This window comes from Azolla caroliniana, unplaced genomic scaffold (assembly GCF_043228905.1).
Source record: "Azolla caroliniana isolate FFs.n. ecotype wild unplaced genomic scaffold, voAzoCaro1.0.p SCAF_7, whole genome shotgun sequence".
In the NCBI taxonomy this organism is placed as follows: domain Eukaryota; kingdom Viridiplantae; phylum Streptophyta; class Polypodiopsida; order Salviniales; family Salviniaceae; genus Azolla; species Azolla caroliniana.
The window spans coordinates 5219628-5236313 of record NW_028230442.1 but is presented as its reverse complement, the minus strand read 5'-3'; the positions used below and the strand labels follow the sequence as shown (position 1 = coordinate 5236313).

At 43.3% G+C, this 16686-nt stretch overlaps 1 protein-coding gene across 1 annotated transcript; it reads left to right on the top strand.

Annotated features, from left to right (window-relative positions):
- Positions 1-10635: 10635 nt before the first annotated feature.
- MIS12 (minichromosome instability 12 (mis12)-like protein) lies at positions 10636-15525 on the top strand. Its single transcript, XM_087321951.1, has 8 exons — positions 10636-10796; positions 10932-10972; positions 11094-11151; positions 11676-11792; positions 11916-12008; positions 12433-12571; positions 14803-14907; positions 15315-15525. The coding sequence occupies exons 1-8, from the start codon at positions 10749-10751 to the stop codon at positions 15362-15364; spliced, it is 651 nt and encodes a 216-aa protein (XP_087178077.1). The 5' UTR covers positions 10636-10748; the 3' UTR covers positions 15365-15525.
- Positions 15526-16686: the final 1161 nt, after the last annotated feature.

The window sequence follows — 16686 nt, the reverse complement described above, 5'->3', positions numbered from 1 at the left end:
CAATGGAGTCGTGGAACTCCTTCTTGGCGATCCCTAGCACCTCCCGCAATAACAACTCCACTTTGCTGTCGAGGAGCCGTTCTTCTAGGACCTTTTGTAGGTCCGTGGTTCTTTCTATTTCCGTCCCCAGTCGGTATCCGCCCTTCCTGGGGTTATCTTGCGAGCTGGACCCACCGACATCGTTCCGTCGTTGCCCGAATCGGGTCTCGTACCGCTGTGAGGGCCCGACCGCTCCGGCTTTCCCCACTCATTTGTCTTCTACCAGAGCCTCGTAGTTCCGGTAGGCGACTTCTACGAAGCCCGTCTTCTCCTCGACCGGATCGCTCCACCCGGTTATTTCCCGGACCTGTCTCTCAGCGCAATCCGTTTCATCTTTCCTCAACCGTGCGCCGGCGAGGCCTTTACAGCATTGCCGACCAGAATCCATCTTTGCTCTCCTTTCGGGCCTCGTTGCCCCCGACCCGAATACCGGCCGACGCCGAGTAGTGGATGGCCTCCACGTGTCGGGCCGCTGCCTCTTCCATCAGTCTCTTCATATCTCCTCGCCCGTCGTTTCGGTTTAGGGCCCTTCTGGTATCGCTGGCATGCATCCAGCCTTCCCATAGGTACACCACCTGCTTCGTCAACACCTCTGCGAAATCGCCGCAGTCCTTCCGAATGTGGCCAACCTTGTCGCACCACATGCACCTGTTCCCTGCTTCCGGTCGTCGGTCACGAGTCGGTTTGCCGCCTTCCCTTCAAGTCTGGGCGATCTGGAGATACTTTATCGCCCGCGTCAACTCCTCTTGCGTTGCTCCTCCGGACGAGCCACTGACCATGCCGGTCGAAGCCGGATCGGTTTTGAGCCATTCCCGGGTTTCTTCCCTTCGCCCTTGCGGTGCCGGTTCAAGCCTCTTTGTTGTGACAGAGCCCGCACCAGCCGCCCCGTTGTCAGCCCATTCTCGCCGTTTGTCGAAACGGCCACAGACTCTCTTAACCGCAGCCTAGTCGGTCATCATCCCGTCTTCGGTTTCCAGCAAGGAGCCGACTTGATCCCGGTCCCGCTCGTCCACCGACTTGACGAACAGTAGGACCCGGCTAGTATCCAGAACAGTTCGGTCAAGCGCCGAAAGGCGCACAAAGCGTTCTTCGAACTCCCGGAGGAGTGCCGATGCATTTCTTCCCTTGCCGAGGGACTCCACCCATTCCATGAAGTCTCGTTTCGAAAGCTGAAGTGCGTCGTCCAGCCCGTATTTTTCTAGGAGTCGGCCTTCGAACTCCTCCCAGGTACGGCTCTCCGCCCGCACCTCGAGCACCTCCGCATGGATGCTCGGCATCGCCACTCGAGGAAACCCGGCAAGACGCCTCTCTTCCGGAATGTCCCGCATCATCATTTTTGCCCCGTAGGACGCCAAATACTTCGTGCCATCCTTTCCGCTGAACCGGCCGATCGTACCGACGACCACCTCAATGGCTCTGTCGAGGGCGCCGGTGCCCTCGCGTGCGCTCAATATCCGATCCACGGCCGAAGCCATGGCCTCCGCAAGATCCGACCCCTTCATCTTCTGCTCTTCTGCCACCTCCTTCACGTCGGGTTCACCAAGATGTCGAGTTATTCCTCGCGGATGCGTGGAATGAGGCGGGACCTCGGGGGTCTTGTACCGAAGAGCAAGAGAGAAAGGAGAAGGGAAGAGACCCACTAGGTGCGAGCGTAGATCCACAGGGACACGGCCCTTCGACACGAAGACGCGAGCGGGAAACCAACACAGAGAGACACGAAGGTATGTATGTATATATTAACAGAGACAAACAACAAGAAGCACGAAGTTGGTTACAACCGAACAGGCCGGCGAACAGATGCCGATGCCTGTTCGTAAACGCACAGAAAGGAAAGAGTAGGTTGGAGGTGCTGCCGGAAGCACTCGGGCATTCCTCAGAGCAACGCGAGCCTCCCGAAACCTGCACAGCAAGAAGCTACGGAGTTTGCGAGCGAGAGAGAGAGAGAGAAGCCTCCGACCCACAAAACCGACAGCACTTCGTCCTCAACTCTCCGCGATCCCCTTCCTCCTCCTCTCCCTCCTTTTATAGGCAAGAAGGGAGCCGTTTCCTATTAACTTCCTACCTACCGAGGATCTTCCATGTCCCTAATTCTCTCTTATGTATATCACAAGGCGTACGTGCATGAAGAGCCGATTCCGCTCGTGGACAGTTTTCTTCACGACAGCGTGATCATCCCAAGGGATATCGGCAGCGAGTAGGCGGAAATCTACAACGTATGCGGAAGCTGGACAATCACCTTGGCGTAATCGCCGGATTTTGTTGATTGCAGTCCTTATTCTGTCAGTATCTCCAAAACAGGCCTTAAACTCACTTATAAATTCTTCAAAATTGTTTAATAATGGAGAATCCTTTTCCAACAATGGAGCAAACCATGCTAACGCTGAGCCACTAAGGAGAGTGCCTACTAGTCCCACTCGTGATGCATCGGTGGGATATCGAGAAGGATGCATTTGTATCACTAAACATACCTGATTCAAAAACCCTCTAAACTGTGATCGGGTCCCATCAAATTTTGCAGGAAGACCGATCTTGGGTTCTTTGTGAATCCCTTGAGTGCTTGATCCTTGTTGTTGTGATGATATGATAGTCGCTTCGAGTTGTTGTACACGTAGTGTCAGCTCCCCGTGTTGTTGTTGTTTTTCCAACGCTATTTGTTGAAGATCCCCCAACAAGCGATGATTTTCTTGTTCTAGTGCTACAAATTTCTCTTTTAAGCACTGGAGCTCCGAGAAAACAGATTGGTATTCCTGAGCGCTAACAGTTTCCATTTTACTAGGGAGGATAAAAGGATTAATAAGAAGATAAAAGGAAAAGGAGGAAAGGAAGATCGACCAAAATGGGTTCAAATTGTCAGGAACAGTACTAAGACAGAGAAGGAATTAGTACTAAAAGAAGTATTAGTACTAAGAGAGGTGAAGAACTCTCGAGAGAAGGAAAGAGTGAGTGAGAGGGAGGGGGAGAGAGAGAGAGAGAGAGAGAGAGAGAGAGAGAGAGAGATGATAAGAAAAGATATATATTATGTGAAGAGAATGTACAGTAGTAGCTAGGAGGCTTAAGACTGGCGTTGAACCGATTTGGTTCGAAATAATGCCTCGTGCCTCCTTTTATAGTGTTCTAAGGAATACTCCTGAAGTTTCTAGAATGTTCTAGAGAAATCTGGAATATACATCAATTTTCTATAATAAAACATAAATGAAAATAATATTCTACGTATTACAATGTATAGTCTAATGGTCAAGAGCTCGACCCATGTAGCATAAGGTCATGGGTTCGAGTCTTGCCATATCATGACACTCTTCGTGCAAAACTTCACCCATCAAAATTCAGCCCAAACGGCATTGCAACAACTTGAGACGTTGCAACAGTAAGCACACGAACCAGTACGCCAATTTAGTGTTCGCCTAAATCAGCTCCTCGTCCGTGCCGATCCAACCATGCCCGAGCATGTCAAGCTTTTCTTCGTATGGCCCTGTCTACGCCCTGACATCACACGTCGTGCCCGGGACCAAGGTCCCAAGACCTTCAACGATGTGATCCTCATTGCCCAACATATCGAAGCTTGTATGCTATCTGACTCCCAACCACAATGGCCCCCTCCACCATCGATCGACTTGCGCGCGCAGTACCAAGGAGCGACCCTCATGAACATTGATATCCAAAACGTGCAGATGTAAACTCGTCGAAACCTTCCTAATCGCGATGCCCAAGGACGCCCGAAGTGTTTTTACATCCACAATTATGGACACGTCTGACGTTATTGCCGGAAATTGCAACAACAATCTCATAAGCAAAAAGCCCAGATAACCATGGATGATGCAACATCGTTGGCTGAGCTTCCGGGAAACTAACTTCCGGGGTACTGATGGAAGAGCCAGCCCCCCACGTCCAAGCGTCCGCCTCTTCTAGTTCACAGGTATGCACCGCTCTCACCACCATTAATCACTCCACATACACCATCCTATTAGACGCTGGTAGTAGTATCTCTTCAATTAGCACCGCCTTAGTTCACCAATTAGGCCTCCCCACAACCGCCGCTCCTTCCATCCAAGTCCTTTTTAGCGATCACCAACATCTATACCACTCTCGCACGCAAGCCCACTGCACCGTTACCTTAGGCACTCTCACATTCTCACACCACTTTTATGTCTTGCCCCACCAACTCTTCCCCCTCACCTTAGGTTGCGATTGGCTCCTCAAGCGTCGCGCTATGATTGATTTCGATGCTCACAAACTTATTGTCCCACAAGCTCCCCCTATCCCCCTCCTACACGATAGCCCCCATGTCCCCCACCTCAGCCAAGTCCAGGTGGCCCTCAATCCCAAGGAGCGGTTAATCTCCGTCCGCCAATTGTTAGCTCGTTTTTCGTCACTAGCCCCCCAACCCACGCATGCCGCTACTATCTCTTTCCCGGTACAACATGTCATTCGTACTGGGGACGCCGCTCCCATCCGCATGACTACCCGCAAGCATTCCCCCCTCGACCATGATCACATCGATGCTGCCGTCATTGATATGCTCACCAAATGTATTATCATTCCTTCCACCAACGATTGGGATTCGGAACCCCACCTCATCAAGAAGGATGATGGCACCTTCCGCTTCTGCATCGACTTTAGGCCTCTCAACAAAGTGACGATCCATGACCTCTACCCCCTCCCTCGCGTGGACGACCTCTTGGACGACCTCGGGGGCTCCCGTTATTTCACCTCCCTTGACTTAGCCTCGAGATATTGGTAGATCCCCTTAAAGTCGTCTGAGGCCCACAAGATCGCATTCCGCTCACGACGCGGGTTGTTCCAGTTCACCCGCATGCCATTTGCCCTGTCTGATGCCGACAACACATTCCAATGCATGGCAAACTCCATCTTTTCCAGCCTTATCAGTAAAGGCGTCCTCCTCGTTTATCTCGACGACATCCTTATCCACACTACCACTTCGGAGGATCATCTACAAACGCTTGCTGAAGTCCTCGCTTGCATAACTAAGCATAACTTGCAACTCTAATGGAAGAAGTGTTGATGGGGAAGCACCAACCTCCGTTTTCTTGGCTTCATCATCTCTGGCAATGGAATCCGTATGGACCCTGCAAAGGTAGCTTCCATCACCGACTACCCCCGCCCCACCTCAATAAAAACATTGCAACATTTTTTGGGCATGATCACCTTTTCCCTACGCTTCATCCCGAACCTCGCCTTGGTCACTTTCCCCCTCCGTCATCTCCTGAAGAAAGGTATGTCATTCATTTGGGATCCTACTTGTGAAGACAACTTTCATCGCCTCAAAACAATAGTCCAGGAATCAGGGTTGCTCGCCCATCCTAACTTTGACCAACCGTTTACGTTGCAGACAGATGCCTCTAACCATGGGTTAGGAGCCGTCCTCTTGCAAACCGATTGCCATGGGCAAGAGAAGGCGGTCTCCTTCATTAGCCGAACTCTCACATCGGCTGAACGGAACTACTCAACCACTGAGAAGGAACTACTTGCGATCGTCTGGTCTTTCCAACGATGTCACCCATACCTTCATGGCGGGCAAGTTCCGATTGAGACTGACCACCAACGCTTACTTTCTCTTATTCATTGACCTCACCCCCGGGCCGCTTGTTGCGATGGATGTTGGCACTTCAAGATTATCAGTTTACCCTCTCCTATCGAAAAGGTGTAACCAATTTGGTCGCCGATAGTCTCTCTCGCACCGATTTCCAAGCTGTCCAATTTCTACCCGCGACGTCTGACCTTCCACTGCCACTACCACAACTCGCTACACTTCAGCAACACGACCCCGCCATCCGAGAGATAACCCATCAATTGCGCTCCCTCCAACCATTTCCCTCACAACGACGGTTCATGCTCCGCGATAACTTAATGTTCTTCATTCAGGCACATCACAAGCCGCGTCTCTGCATCCCTCATGCCCTACAACAGACGTATCTCCAATTTTATCACGACCACCCATTGTCGGCGCTCCCTCCAACCATTTCCCTCACAACGACGGTTCATGCTCCGCGATAACTTAATGTTCTTCATTCAGGCACATCACAAGCCGCGTCTCTGCATCCCTCATGCCCTACAACAGACGTATCTCCAATTTTATCACGACCACCCATTGTCGGGTCACTTGGGTTTCCACAAGGCTCTTGAAAAATTACGTCTCAAGTATTATTGGCCGAACATGCGACACTCTGTCTCTACCTACATCAACCAATGTGCTTTGTGTCAACACATCAACACGCTAGCAAGCCCGCTGGAACGCTCCAACCCATCACCGTCACATCGCCTTTCGAGCTCATTGGATGGGATTTCATGGGACCTTTTCCCGAAACCCCTAGTGGCAACAAGTATATCCTAGTCATAACAGAAAACCTCACAAGATGGGCTGAAACTATTGCCATCCTTGACATCATTGCGTTAACAATCGCATCCCAACTTTTGCACAAGTTTATAGAGATAGAGGCTAGTGGATAGTCACATTGACTTCTAGCTAGAGGTGTATGGTTCAAATCTAGTCTTACACTGCAGTGTGATTTAAGGAATTTTATTCCTTTTTCATTGAAGACAAAATTGGCGACCCCCCCTTCTTTTTTTCCTATAAAAGGAGGTCAAGGGGGGCTCATTTGAGGACGACGTTTGGGAGGAGATGGTTCAAATCTAGTCTTACACTGCAGTGTGATTTAAGGAATTTTATTCCTTTTTCATTGAAGACAAAATTGGCGACCCCCCCTTCTTTTTTTCCTATAAAAGGAGGTCAAGGGGGGCTCATTTGAGGACGACGTTTGGGAGGAGATGGTTCAAATCTAGTCTTACACTGCAGTGTGATTTAAGGAATTTTATTCCTTTTTCATTGAAGACAAAATTGGCGACTCCCCCTTCTTTTTTTCCTATAAAAGGAGGTCAAGGGGGGCTCATTTGGGAGACTATTGCTATTTTTCCTTTAGAGCTCTTCATCTTCTTCTTCACCACTTCTCTTCATCTCATACCCCTTCATCCCCCCATCACCTCATGCTCGTCTTCTTCACGTCGGCACTCGAAGTGCTCGTGAGCCCAAGCTTCGTTGGTTCGATGTTGCAAGCCCCGTTCGTCATTGCGAGCCCGTGTGCTCGCCGTTCGGGTGGTCATGGTTCGTTGGGGTTGGCATTTTGGTGGTGCTCGTGTGTTCATCTTCGCCGTGTTCGGATTTGCTCTTGTCTCTAAGGGCATTTAGTATTTATGTTTTGATTGAGCTCGTGGTTAACTATAAGTTGCCATTGTAATCAAACCCTATTTTATAAAGGGTCCTCTTGCATTGGAATCGAACACGTATTTATTTCTTTGGCCGATATCATTCGTGTTTCTTTCTTTCTTTCTTTCTTTGTTCGTGTCTTCCTTGTACGTTTGGCCGTCTTGTGATGAGGGAGCGTTTCGGGCGTGCCCATGCACCTCTCCTCCTCATAAAGATGTACGAGCATTTGTGCATGTGTTTGTGTCTTCCTTGTACGTTCGGCCGTCTTGTGACGAGGGAGCGTTTTGGGCATGCCCATGCACCTCACCTTGTCATAAAGACGTACAAGCATTTGTGCGTGTGTTTGTGTCTTCCTTGTACGTTCGGTCGTCTTGTGATGAGGGAGCGTTTCGGGCGTGCCCATGCACCTCACCTCCTCATTCTCCTTGTCATAAAGACGTACAAGCATTTGTGTGTGTGTTTGTGTCTTCCTTGTACGTTCGGTCGTCTTGTGATGAGGGAGCGTTTCGGGCGTGCCCATGCACCTCACCTCCTCATAAAGACGTACGAGCATTTGTGTCTTCCTTGTACGTTCGGCCGTCTTGTGATGAGGGAGGGTTTCGGGCGTGCCCATGCACCTCTCCTCCTCATAAAGGCGTACAAGCATTTTGTGCGTGTGTTTGTGTCTTCCTTGTACGCTCGGTCGTCTCGTAACGAGGGAGCATTCGGGCTTGCCCATGCACCTCTCCTCCTCATAAAGGCGTACAAACATTTTGTGTGTGTGTTTGTGTCTTCCTTGTACGTTCGGTCATCTCGTGACAAGGGAGCATTTGGGCTTGCCCATGCACCTCTCCTCCTCATAAAGGCGTACGAGCATTTTGTGTGTGTGTTTGTGTCTTCCTTGTACGTTTGGTCATCTTGTGACGAGGGAGCGTTTCGAGCGTGCCCATGCACCTCTCCTCCTCATAAAGACGTACAAGCATTTGTGCGTGTGTTTGTGACTTCCTTGTATGTTCTGTCATCTTGTGACGAGGGAGCGTTCGGGCTTGCCCATGCACCTCTCCTCCTCATAAAGGCGTATGAGCATTTGTGCGTGTGTTTTGTGTCTTCCTCGTATGTTCGACGTCTTGTGATGAGGGAGCGTTCGAGCGTGCCCATGCACCTCTCCTCCTCATAAAGACGTACGGGCATTCGTGTGTTTGGGTTATTTTCCCCTTGTGCGTTCATCTTGCGTGCTCATCTTGCTTGTACCCGCTTGATCACTTGGCTCGTGCGGTGATCTCGAAAGGTCGACGAGTCGTGATCAACGAAAGCCATCGGCCTCACAAAACAAAGGACAACAAGCCCTTGCTCGGGAAGGGGTCGGGAAGTAGTATTGTCATAAAGCAAACCTCGGGTCTTCTCTATCCCTTGAGTACTTCCTAGTCCAAGACCCCCTGTGGTCCCGCCCAAGTAACACACGCACGTGAAACTTCGTGACAACGGTCTCAGCGAATCACTCATGCACTGATGGATCGGCCCATTCACCGTGGTTTGTGCAATCAAATCCATGACTCACTTGCTCCAACGCGATTCCAATGGTCGATTCACCTCCGACCATGTTGCCCGCATCAAGCCCTATGCTACCCCAAGCCCATCTTCTAGTACGACATTTTAGATGGGAGTGGCTCTAGTGGGGTGATCCATTTATACCGAGTATAAATTTGCCATATTTCTTGGCGTATTACTTTATTACGGTCCTCATGAGAGATTAAAGTGTTATCACTTGTGTGGTCGTACTTAAGGGGGGGGGGGGGAGGTTATTAATGTCTAGACCGTTGGCAAGAAGCCAACTCACCATCATGCCATACCATGAGCTAGTATAGCCAGACTCATACAGTGCTCGAGAAGCCTTAAAGGCTTGATGGGATATTCTATCAAGTGGTTGGTTATGTATCCTGTGGATAAAGACTACAAGTTGAAAAAGTGCTTCTACTAACATAGGGGGTAGAGTGAACTCAGCCCTAATAATGTCATGTGGGACCGACGATTTGCTTCGGAGTTGGCGTGATAACATCATCACCAGTGGTCTCTCTAATTGCGTCCACATGAGAGATGGTAGTCCTGGAGCCCAAACCGCTGATGCATACATGAGAGAGGGAGTCACTAATGAGTCAAAGAGCCACCCTTTAGTTCGTGGCTCTTGGAAGTATGCTTGGTGGCATTGTCTCTCGAGGAGTGAGAGGGATGCATGTCCTCTTGTAAGTCTATCCTTCACTGCTTGTGTCATCGAAAATTTACCTGAGCGGGCACTGAAAGTGACTCCGAGACAGACATATGATCCAACCTCCTCAACTGGGCTATGGGAGATAGTTAGGTGACACTTAGCTCTAACTTGGGCCGACGTGCGGAAGATAAGGACTTTAGTTTTCCCTAGATTCAGTACCAATCCTCGTTGTGTGCAAAAGTCATCTAAGGCATTAAGGTGCCTTTGTAGGTCGTGTTCGGATTCAGAGAGCAAAACTATGTCGTCTGCATAGAGCAAGATACGCACCTGCGCATCCCCAAGGACTACTCCATTGCCTCCCTTATGAGCAATAAAATCTGTGATCTCATCAATGTAGATCCCAAAAAGAGTCGAAGATAAGGGGCAACCTTGTTTTACACCAATAGTGCTAGTGAAACTATCGGATATGCCACTTGGGCATCGAACACACCCGGACACTTGTTCATATAGTGCGTAGATGGCCCAAACCATGTCATCTGGTATCCTCAAGCTCTTAAGCCTATCAAACAACCGCTCTCTAGGGACCATGTCAAAGGCTTTGCGGAGGTCCACAAAACAACAATATAGTTTCTTCTTGCGAGCCTTAGTCTGGTCAATTAAGCATCTAAGTGTGAAGATATGATCAATAGTGGAGAAGGCTCGTCTAAAGCCAGCCTGTTCAGGTGCACGAAGATTTAAGGTCTCCATATAATCGCTAAGCTCTGTCTCCATTACTGCACCATATAATTTAGCAAGGGTATGACCTATCATAATGGTCCTATAAGTATTTGGGTCCATGGGGTCCCCCCCTTTATGTATGGGGGCCACTGTGTTCATGGTCCATTGTGGTGGAAAACCCTCTGCAAGGGCGCGATTGAAGATGAGAGAGAGAGAGAGAGAAAGAAGAATTGGTAAGGTTGCCCAATGGAGACCAGGTGGTCATGGGTTCAACCCCTACATTTCACAGTGGCATCTAGTGAAATAGAGATATGAAGTATATATAATAGAGAGGTGAGGAAATTGGGTTTTGAACCCAAGACACAATGCTTGTAGTGTTATCAACATACCACTAGGGTAAGCTAATTACGATAAAAAGGAGAGAAGAATTGGGTCTCATAGTATGAACACGAGGTTCTTCTATTTTATTTTATTTATTAGTTTTTGAAAATTCGGGTAGTAGCGGGAATCGATCCTTCGATCGATCGATTCCACGAAGATTCAAGATACACACACAAATTCAGATAGACAGATAGACAGACAGAAGAGATGGGTTCCTTCGATTCTGATCTCTTCTTCGACCATGTCTATAACGCAGTAAATTTCATCTTGTCCTTTTTCTTTTGTACATTACATTCCTCTCACAAGTTTGAATTCCCTGTTTATGTCTTTATTTCTTTCTTCTCTTCACTATTGCTTCTCCCCTCCACTCGTTTCAATCTGTTTTTGCAGGCCTATGACATATTTGAAGACGCCTTCGACACTCTTGAAGAGTAAGCAAAATAAATAACAAAATATGCATTTTTCTTCATTTTTAGCTTTGATTTTTGCGCTTTTCTTTTTAATTATTTGAATTGAGCTTTTTACTCCTTACATTCGCTTCGATTTCGACAGAAATGTGCCCTTTGTTCTGCGAAATCCTTCTGGAGAGGTTATGAAGGCTACTACCGTGGTTAGTATAAATTTGAAGTTATTTATGTATATATACGTATGATTGTATGTAATGTGTGTAGTATAAGTACTTAATGTATGCATGTGAGTGTAATTGTAATTATAATTGTATGAGATATATATGTATATATATATGTATGTATGTGTGATTGTATGTAGTATATATGCAACATATGCATTGCTGCATTCTTCTAATTGTTTGTTGTTGAAGTTCTTTGTGAATCCATCCTTAACTCAGTACATATATACTGATTGATTGGACATGAAAAGAATGCAAATTCTATAAGCTTAGATCTTCATTATATAATTATAACTGTTGCATATATTACATGAACTTATAACTCATCTCAAAAGGAGTTTTCTTCTTTTTTACACTAGTTATAAACAATATTCTGTGCACTATCATTTGGATTGTTGAAATTTAGGAAATTGTGTCAAATATTAGTTGTATGTGTTTTATGCTCCGTTTGCATGCATATGTATGAGCACTGTGTTAAACTAATATATAAATTACTTGTTTTGAAGGGCTTTGATGCCGTGTTTAACTCTATTCAAGAGAAGCTGGAGAAGAATTTGAACCGATGGGAAGAATATTCTCGCATCAATTGCTTCATTACTAGAGAACCACAAAAGCATGAAGAGGTGAAAAACAACTCTAATAATATAAAAGATTTGCTATTTATGAAAGATTGAAACACAATTCAAAACAAAAAAAATGCTAAATATTAATTGTGTGACTAAGTCTTTAAGTCTTCTTCATAAAAGGATTGTAGTGAAGCGGATTCAGATTTATCACTTCAAATAGAAGAAGATCAGTTGGATGCTGAATTAGAATCGGTCAGGGCTGAACTACATGCAGTAAGTGAATAAGTGCTTCTAAACGTGATACGATGATTGCATTATTATTATTATTATTATTTTCTTGTATTTGCTTTTATATTAGCATTGCCTTAATGGCAATGGAATTGTGGTTTCAACCCTTGGGCTGTGGGTAGTGATTTTGCTGTAAAGTCAGGGTTTTAACAGCAACCAGGTTGTATGCACTGATCTTAGACTTAAAACTATGAAGAAAATTTTAAATACGAACCCTGAAAATCCAACCCCATCGTCCAAGATTTCACCACTTCACAATTACATTTAAGTGTTTATTTTTTTTAAACAATTTTGGTAAGGTAAGCAAGGTCTCATGTTTCTTATATATGCATATGATTAAACATAACATATAAATTGGTGACAATGCTTTTTATTAATTTGTTTATTGCTGTATATATAACGTGGTTAGGCTGGAAAAGAATCAACTAGAATACGAAGAGAGGTACGTAATTTGGAAAGGCGTTTGGCGGTGAAGAAAAAGCATGAGTTGGCTTTGCAAGAGGCAGTGACACAGATTCAAGTTGAAGATCAACAAGGCACGCTTGAAGGTTCGTCTTTCCTTCGTTCTTGTATATCTGACCTTAAAGGACAATGATAAAATGAATCTGTATCATTACCAGTGTATTGTACTAAGCTTTTATTCTATCTTGTTTGATAATCTATCCCACCATAGCCAAAGACACTCTTTTATTTTGAATGTATAAGATCGAATAGATGTTAAAACATCTATGTGGGCACAGATTTTCTTCCTGGTTTTTAAGCTTTAGACAAGTTTTAGGTGTGGAGTTGGATGCTATCCTTGTCAGTATATTTCCTTGCTATTATAATATTTACAATCTAATTTAAGTTTCAAGCCAAGGTAATTAAGCAGTAATAAATGGGTATGAGTGAGAGAACATAATTAAGACAAAGAAGAAAATGGGTTTGAAGATATACCTTTGTATCATAGTTTGGGATTGTATCGTCCATTTACAACAAGAGAAGTCTTGCAATTGCAAGAACTCCCAAAGCTTGAGCATTGATTGGTCCAAAGGTAGAGGAAAATATTCTTTTTGATAAGAAAACATTTTTGCCATTTCATTTGGGAAATTGTCTTCCACTTTTTGCAACAGTCGCATGTCTTTTCAATATACTTAAACATTAACATCTCTAGAAACAAGGTACCCATGTTATGCTATTGCCTCAGTAATGAGATTTTAGAAACCGATCATAGAGAGGCAAATTTAACAATATATTACTATAAATATTGACAAGTACATTTTATAAACATCATGATTCATGTCATCTTCCTAAAGAAAGAGTTATTAGAATAGGAATTGTGAAAGATTACTGCGTTAAATAGCTTTTAGTTTCCCACATTGCATAATACTTTTCAAGCTTGGCTCTAAAACATGATAGATTGTGTTGTTGAGATGCAGTGTCAATAAATACTTATAGACCTCCTTTATGAGTGATCCTAGGTTGAATTTGGTAATTTGGTACAGCTCTGATTGTGGACAAGCCTATTATCACATCTTAAATCTGATAGAAACTTGTTTCTTTTGTTCTCCAGACTTTTCTCATGGGCCTTAAAAAATGATAATTTACTGTGCGTTTTAAAATGTAGGATAGCTTAGCTATTGGGATTATCTTCAAATGCTAAGAAAATGTGCCTGCCTATTCTTTTTGCCACGTGAAAAGATTCTCTATGCTTTTCACATCATGAGGAAAAAACTCTGGTAGTCAAGAGCAATGCCAAATGTCATTGAAAACATCAGGTTATCACTATCTAGTCGAGAAATAGAAGGAAAAATTACGAGGGCTAAGTATTGTCCTAGGGCTATGTTTCAAGAATTTTAAAAAAGCTTTCCAATATTTTTATGATGTAGAATTTTGAATGAATTTTTACAGTAAATGAAAGCAAACGCTAGTAATATTTCCCAAGAAATATTAAATGTTTAAAGATTTGGCCCTCTTTTCTGCACTTGCAGGGCTTTAGAAAATAGAAGCACATGAGCACATGTGAAAAGGTGACCCAGTGAAATTTTGCATATTATAGTGTAAGTTATGCAAAATAACAAGAATTCTGTGGATTTGAACCCAGATGGAAAAAAGTAAGTTGGTTCTGGACCAAGATTTTTAAAACAATCCCAGCACTGAAGTGGAAAGATGTTTTTGCATCTTTCTTTTTCAAACAAAAAGAAAAAGACGGTAATATATCTATGTCCATTATACAGGTATATATACTAGGTTTTGTACAGAATATAAGGCCTACTTTCTTTAAGAAAATCATAAAAGGGTTGTGCAAATTGGTAAAGAAAAGGCTGAAAAATAAATCCCACTGAAGTTATGGCTTAACCTCAGAAACATAAGAAGAAAGAATCATGAAAGTTGTTCTCTGAATTTAGGTCTTTATGGGAATTAATCTTATTTCTTGAGGATTTTTATCACTTCTTTTTATGTAAATTTGTATTGTTTGGATAATTATTTTCTTCTTAGAAAGATATATGTACCTCAATTGAATTTAACAAACTAGCATCCGACTTTTTATCAATTAGATTAGATTAGATCGTTGTTGCTACAATATATTATTTCTGACTACCACTTTGTGAGAGTTTTGGGCATTTTAGATGCCAATCTGATACTTTCCTATGCTGTAAATTCTGCTGTAGAATAATTATTTGTGTTAGAAAGGTTTATATCTTCCCTCATTGTTGTTGAAATAAGTAATCTAATCTATGGCTATATGTTAAGATCATATAGTTTCATGAATTTGATGTAATATAAAAAACATCACCAGAACTTGTGAGAGTTGCGGGTCTACTACAACAAAAGCTGAACAAAGTGAAACGAGAAAGGATGCAAAGCCCAAGAGGCGTTCGTTGGACGGTTTCAACTAGACCAGGTTAAGTCAATCTTTCTATCTGTGTAGGTGTACATTTTGTTTGTGTTTGTGTATATGATTGTATATAATATACATATACGTGTGTATGGGTAAATTTCTGAAATACTCCCAAGTTTTTTCTCTATTTCCGCAAAATGTGCGTAGCTTTTTTATATTTCCCGAAGTGCCTTTGGTCAACCCCTGGAGGAGCAAGTATATGTGCTATCTGAGAAAACATTTTTATGCTCAATTCATGCCCAAGGTGGGAGGTTGACGGAGGGCATTTCTGTTATAGCAAAAACTCAGGGACATTGGGGAAATAAGCAAGAACTCATGTCTCTTGGCATATATTCAGATCATATACCCATATCGCTTGGCATAAGTATTTGACCAAAGAATTTCTCTTTTTTTACCATAATAATGCACAGACCTTGAAATGACCAGCTTGGAGAGCATTGCGAAGACCTTGAATTTGTAGGTATGGAGAGCAGAGCATTTGTTTTCAATGTAATACAAGACATAATTAAGACTTCTTGTAAGGTAAAAAGAAAACACTTCTTATAATGTATAATTATCATTTGTTGAAAACTCAAGAATTTGCTGAAGAGCACCAACTTAAAAGAATGTAATGTTTCTGCATTTGAGTTTGATGCTTGTTAAACCTCATAATTATTTATGTGGCATTTTTTGTTATACCTTCTTTCATTGTAGTGTATTTTTTACTAGGTAAAAGAAATATGTGAAAGAAACTGCATTTCGAAAAGTTTTGCCTGTTAAAACTAGTAAATGTTCTATGTGCTTCTCTACAAATCAAGTACATTTTCTTTCTTAAATTGATGTATATCCAAAATGGGGGGACAAATAGCGCTTTCCTATATATATATATATATAAGAAAGATAAGTGGGATTTATTCATGACTTCTATATCTATGATTTTAGAATTGCAATGTATATCCATGGAATATGTGGATTGCCATAGATATGGGCGAACTAATAAATATAATGTTATAATTGTGGAAATGTGGGAGCATGATAGATTATAGTCGAAGGAATCAAAGTTTGGGTGAATACAACACATGGTCTTTTAGATGGACAAAAAATCCAAGACAATGAGGAGATGTCATTTTTAATTCACTGGGAGTTGGGAATTATGTTTCTATACTTGAATATAATAAGCGTATGATTACTTGTGGCCGAAAGTAATGCCACCAAATGTCTTTCCTCGCATTCAATTTGGAAACTACTTTCCTTCTTCATGATTCCAACTTTTAAGCTTCTATTGATAGAGATCACCATTCCTCAATCTTGAATGCATGTTTAAGGATTTTATGTGCTCCAAAGACAAGGGAAATATTATTGTTTTTTATGACATGAATGCACCTACAATGTTGAAACTAAATGCGCAACAATCCATCATGAAAAATCTCGATGATATGAAAGGATATACACATGTATTATCGAAGTTCTCTACATGAAAAAGAGTTGTGTAGAATATGAAGCTATTTCTACACACAAATGTTATAGAAATGTTCATCACAAATGGTATATTTTTGTCAAGTGATATTGGTGAATGTGCATTTAGAAAACAATATCATGATTGAGGAGATTTCACAAAATATGGTATTCTAGAATCCATTGTCCAAGCAAATATGTAAGACGTGATACAAGATTAAGGGGATTTTAGAAAATATGGTATTCTAAAACCCATAGTTCAAGCAAGTATTTATGGATGCAATACCTTCTAAGAATAACATATAGTCTATTGTAGTATTCCCATGATGTTTTTTACATGTAAAATCA

Coding starts and splice junctions, on each gene's coding strand:
- MIS12 (XM_087321951.1), top strand. CDS start 10,749: ATGGGTTCCTTCGATTCTGATCTCTTCTTCGACCATGTCTATAACGCA. Junction 11,152..11,675: donor TTATGAAGGCTACTACCGTG/GTTAGTATAAAT, acceptor CTTGTTTTGAAG/GGCTTTGATGCCGTGTTTAA. Junction 12,572..14,802: donor TCAACAAGGCACGCTTGAAG/GTTCGTCTTTCC, acceptor AAACATCACCAG/AACTTGTGAGAGTTGCGGGT.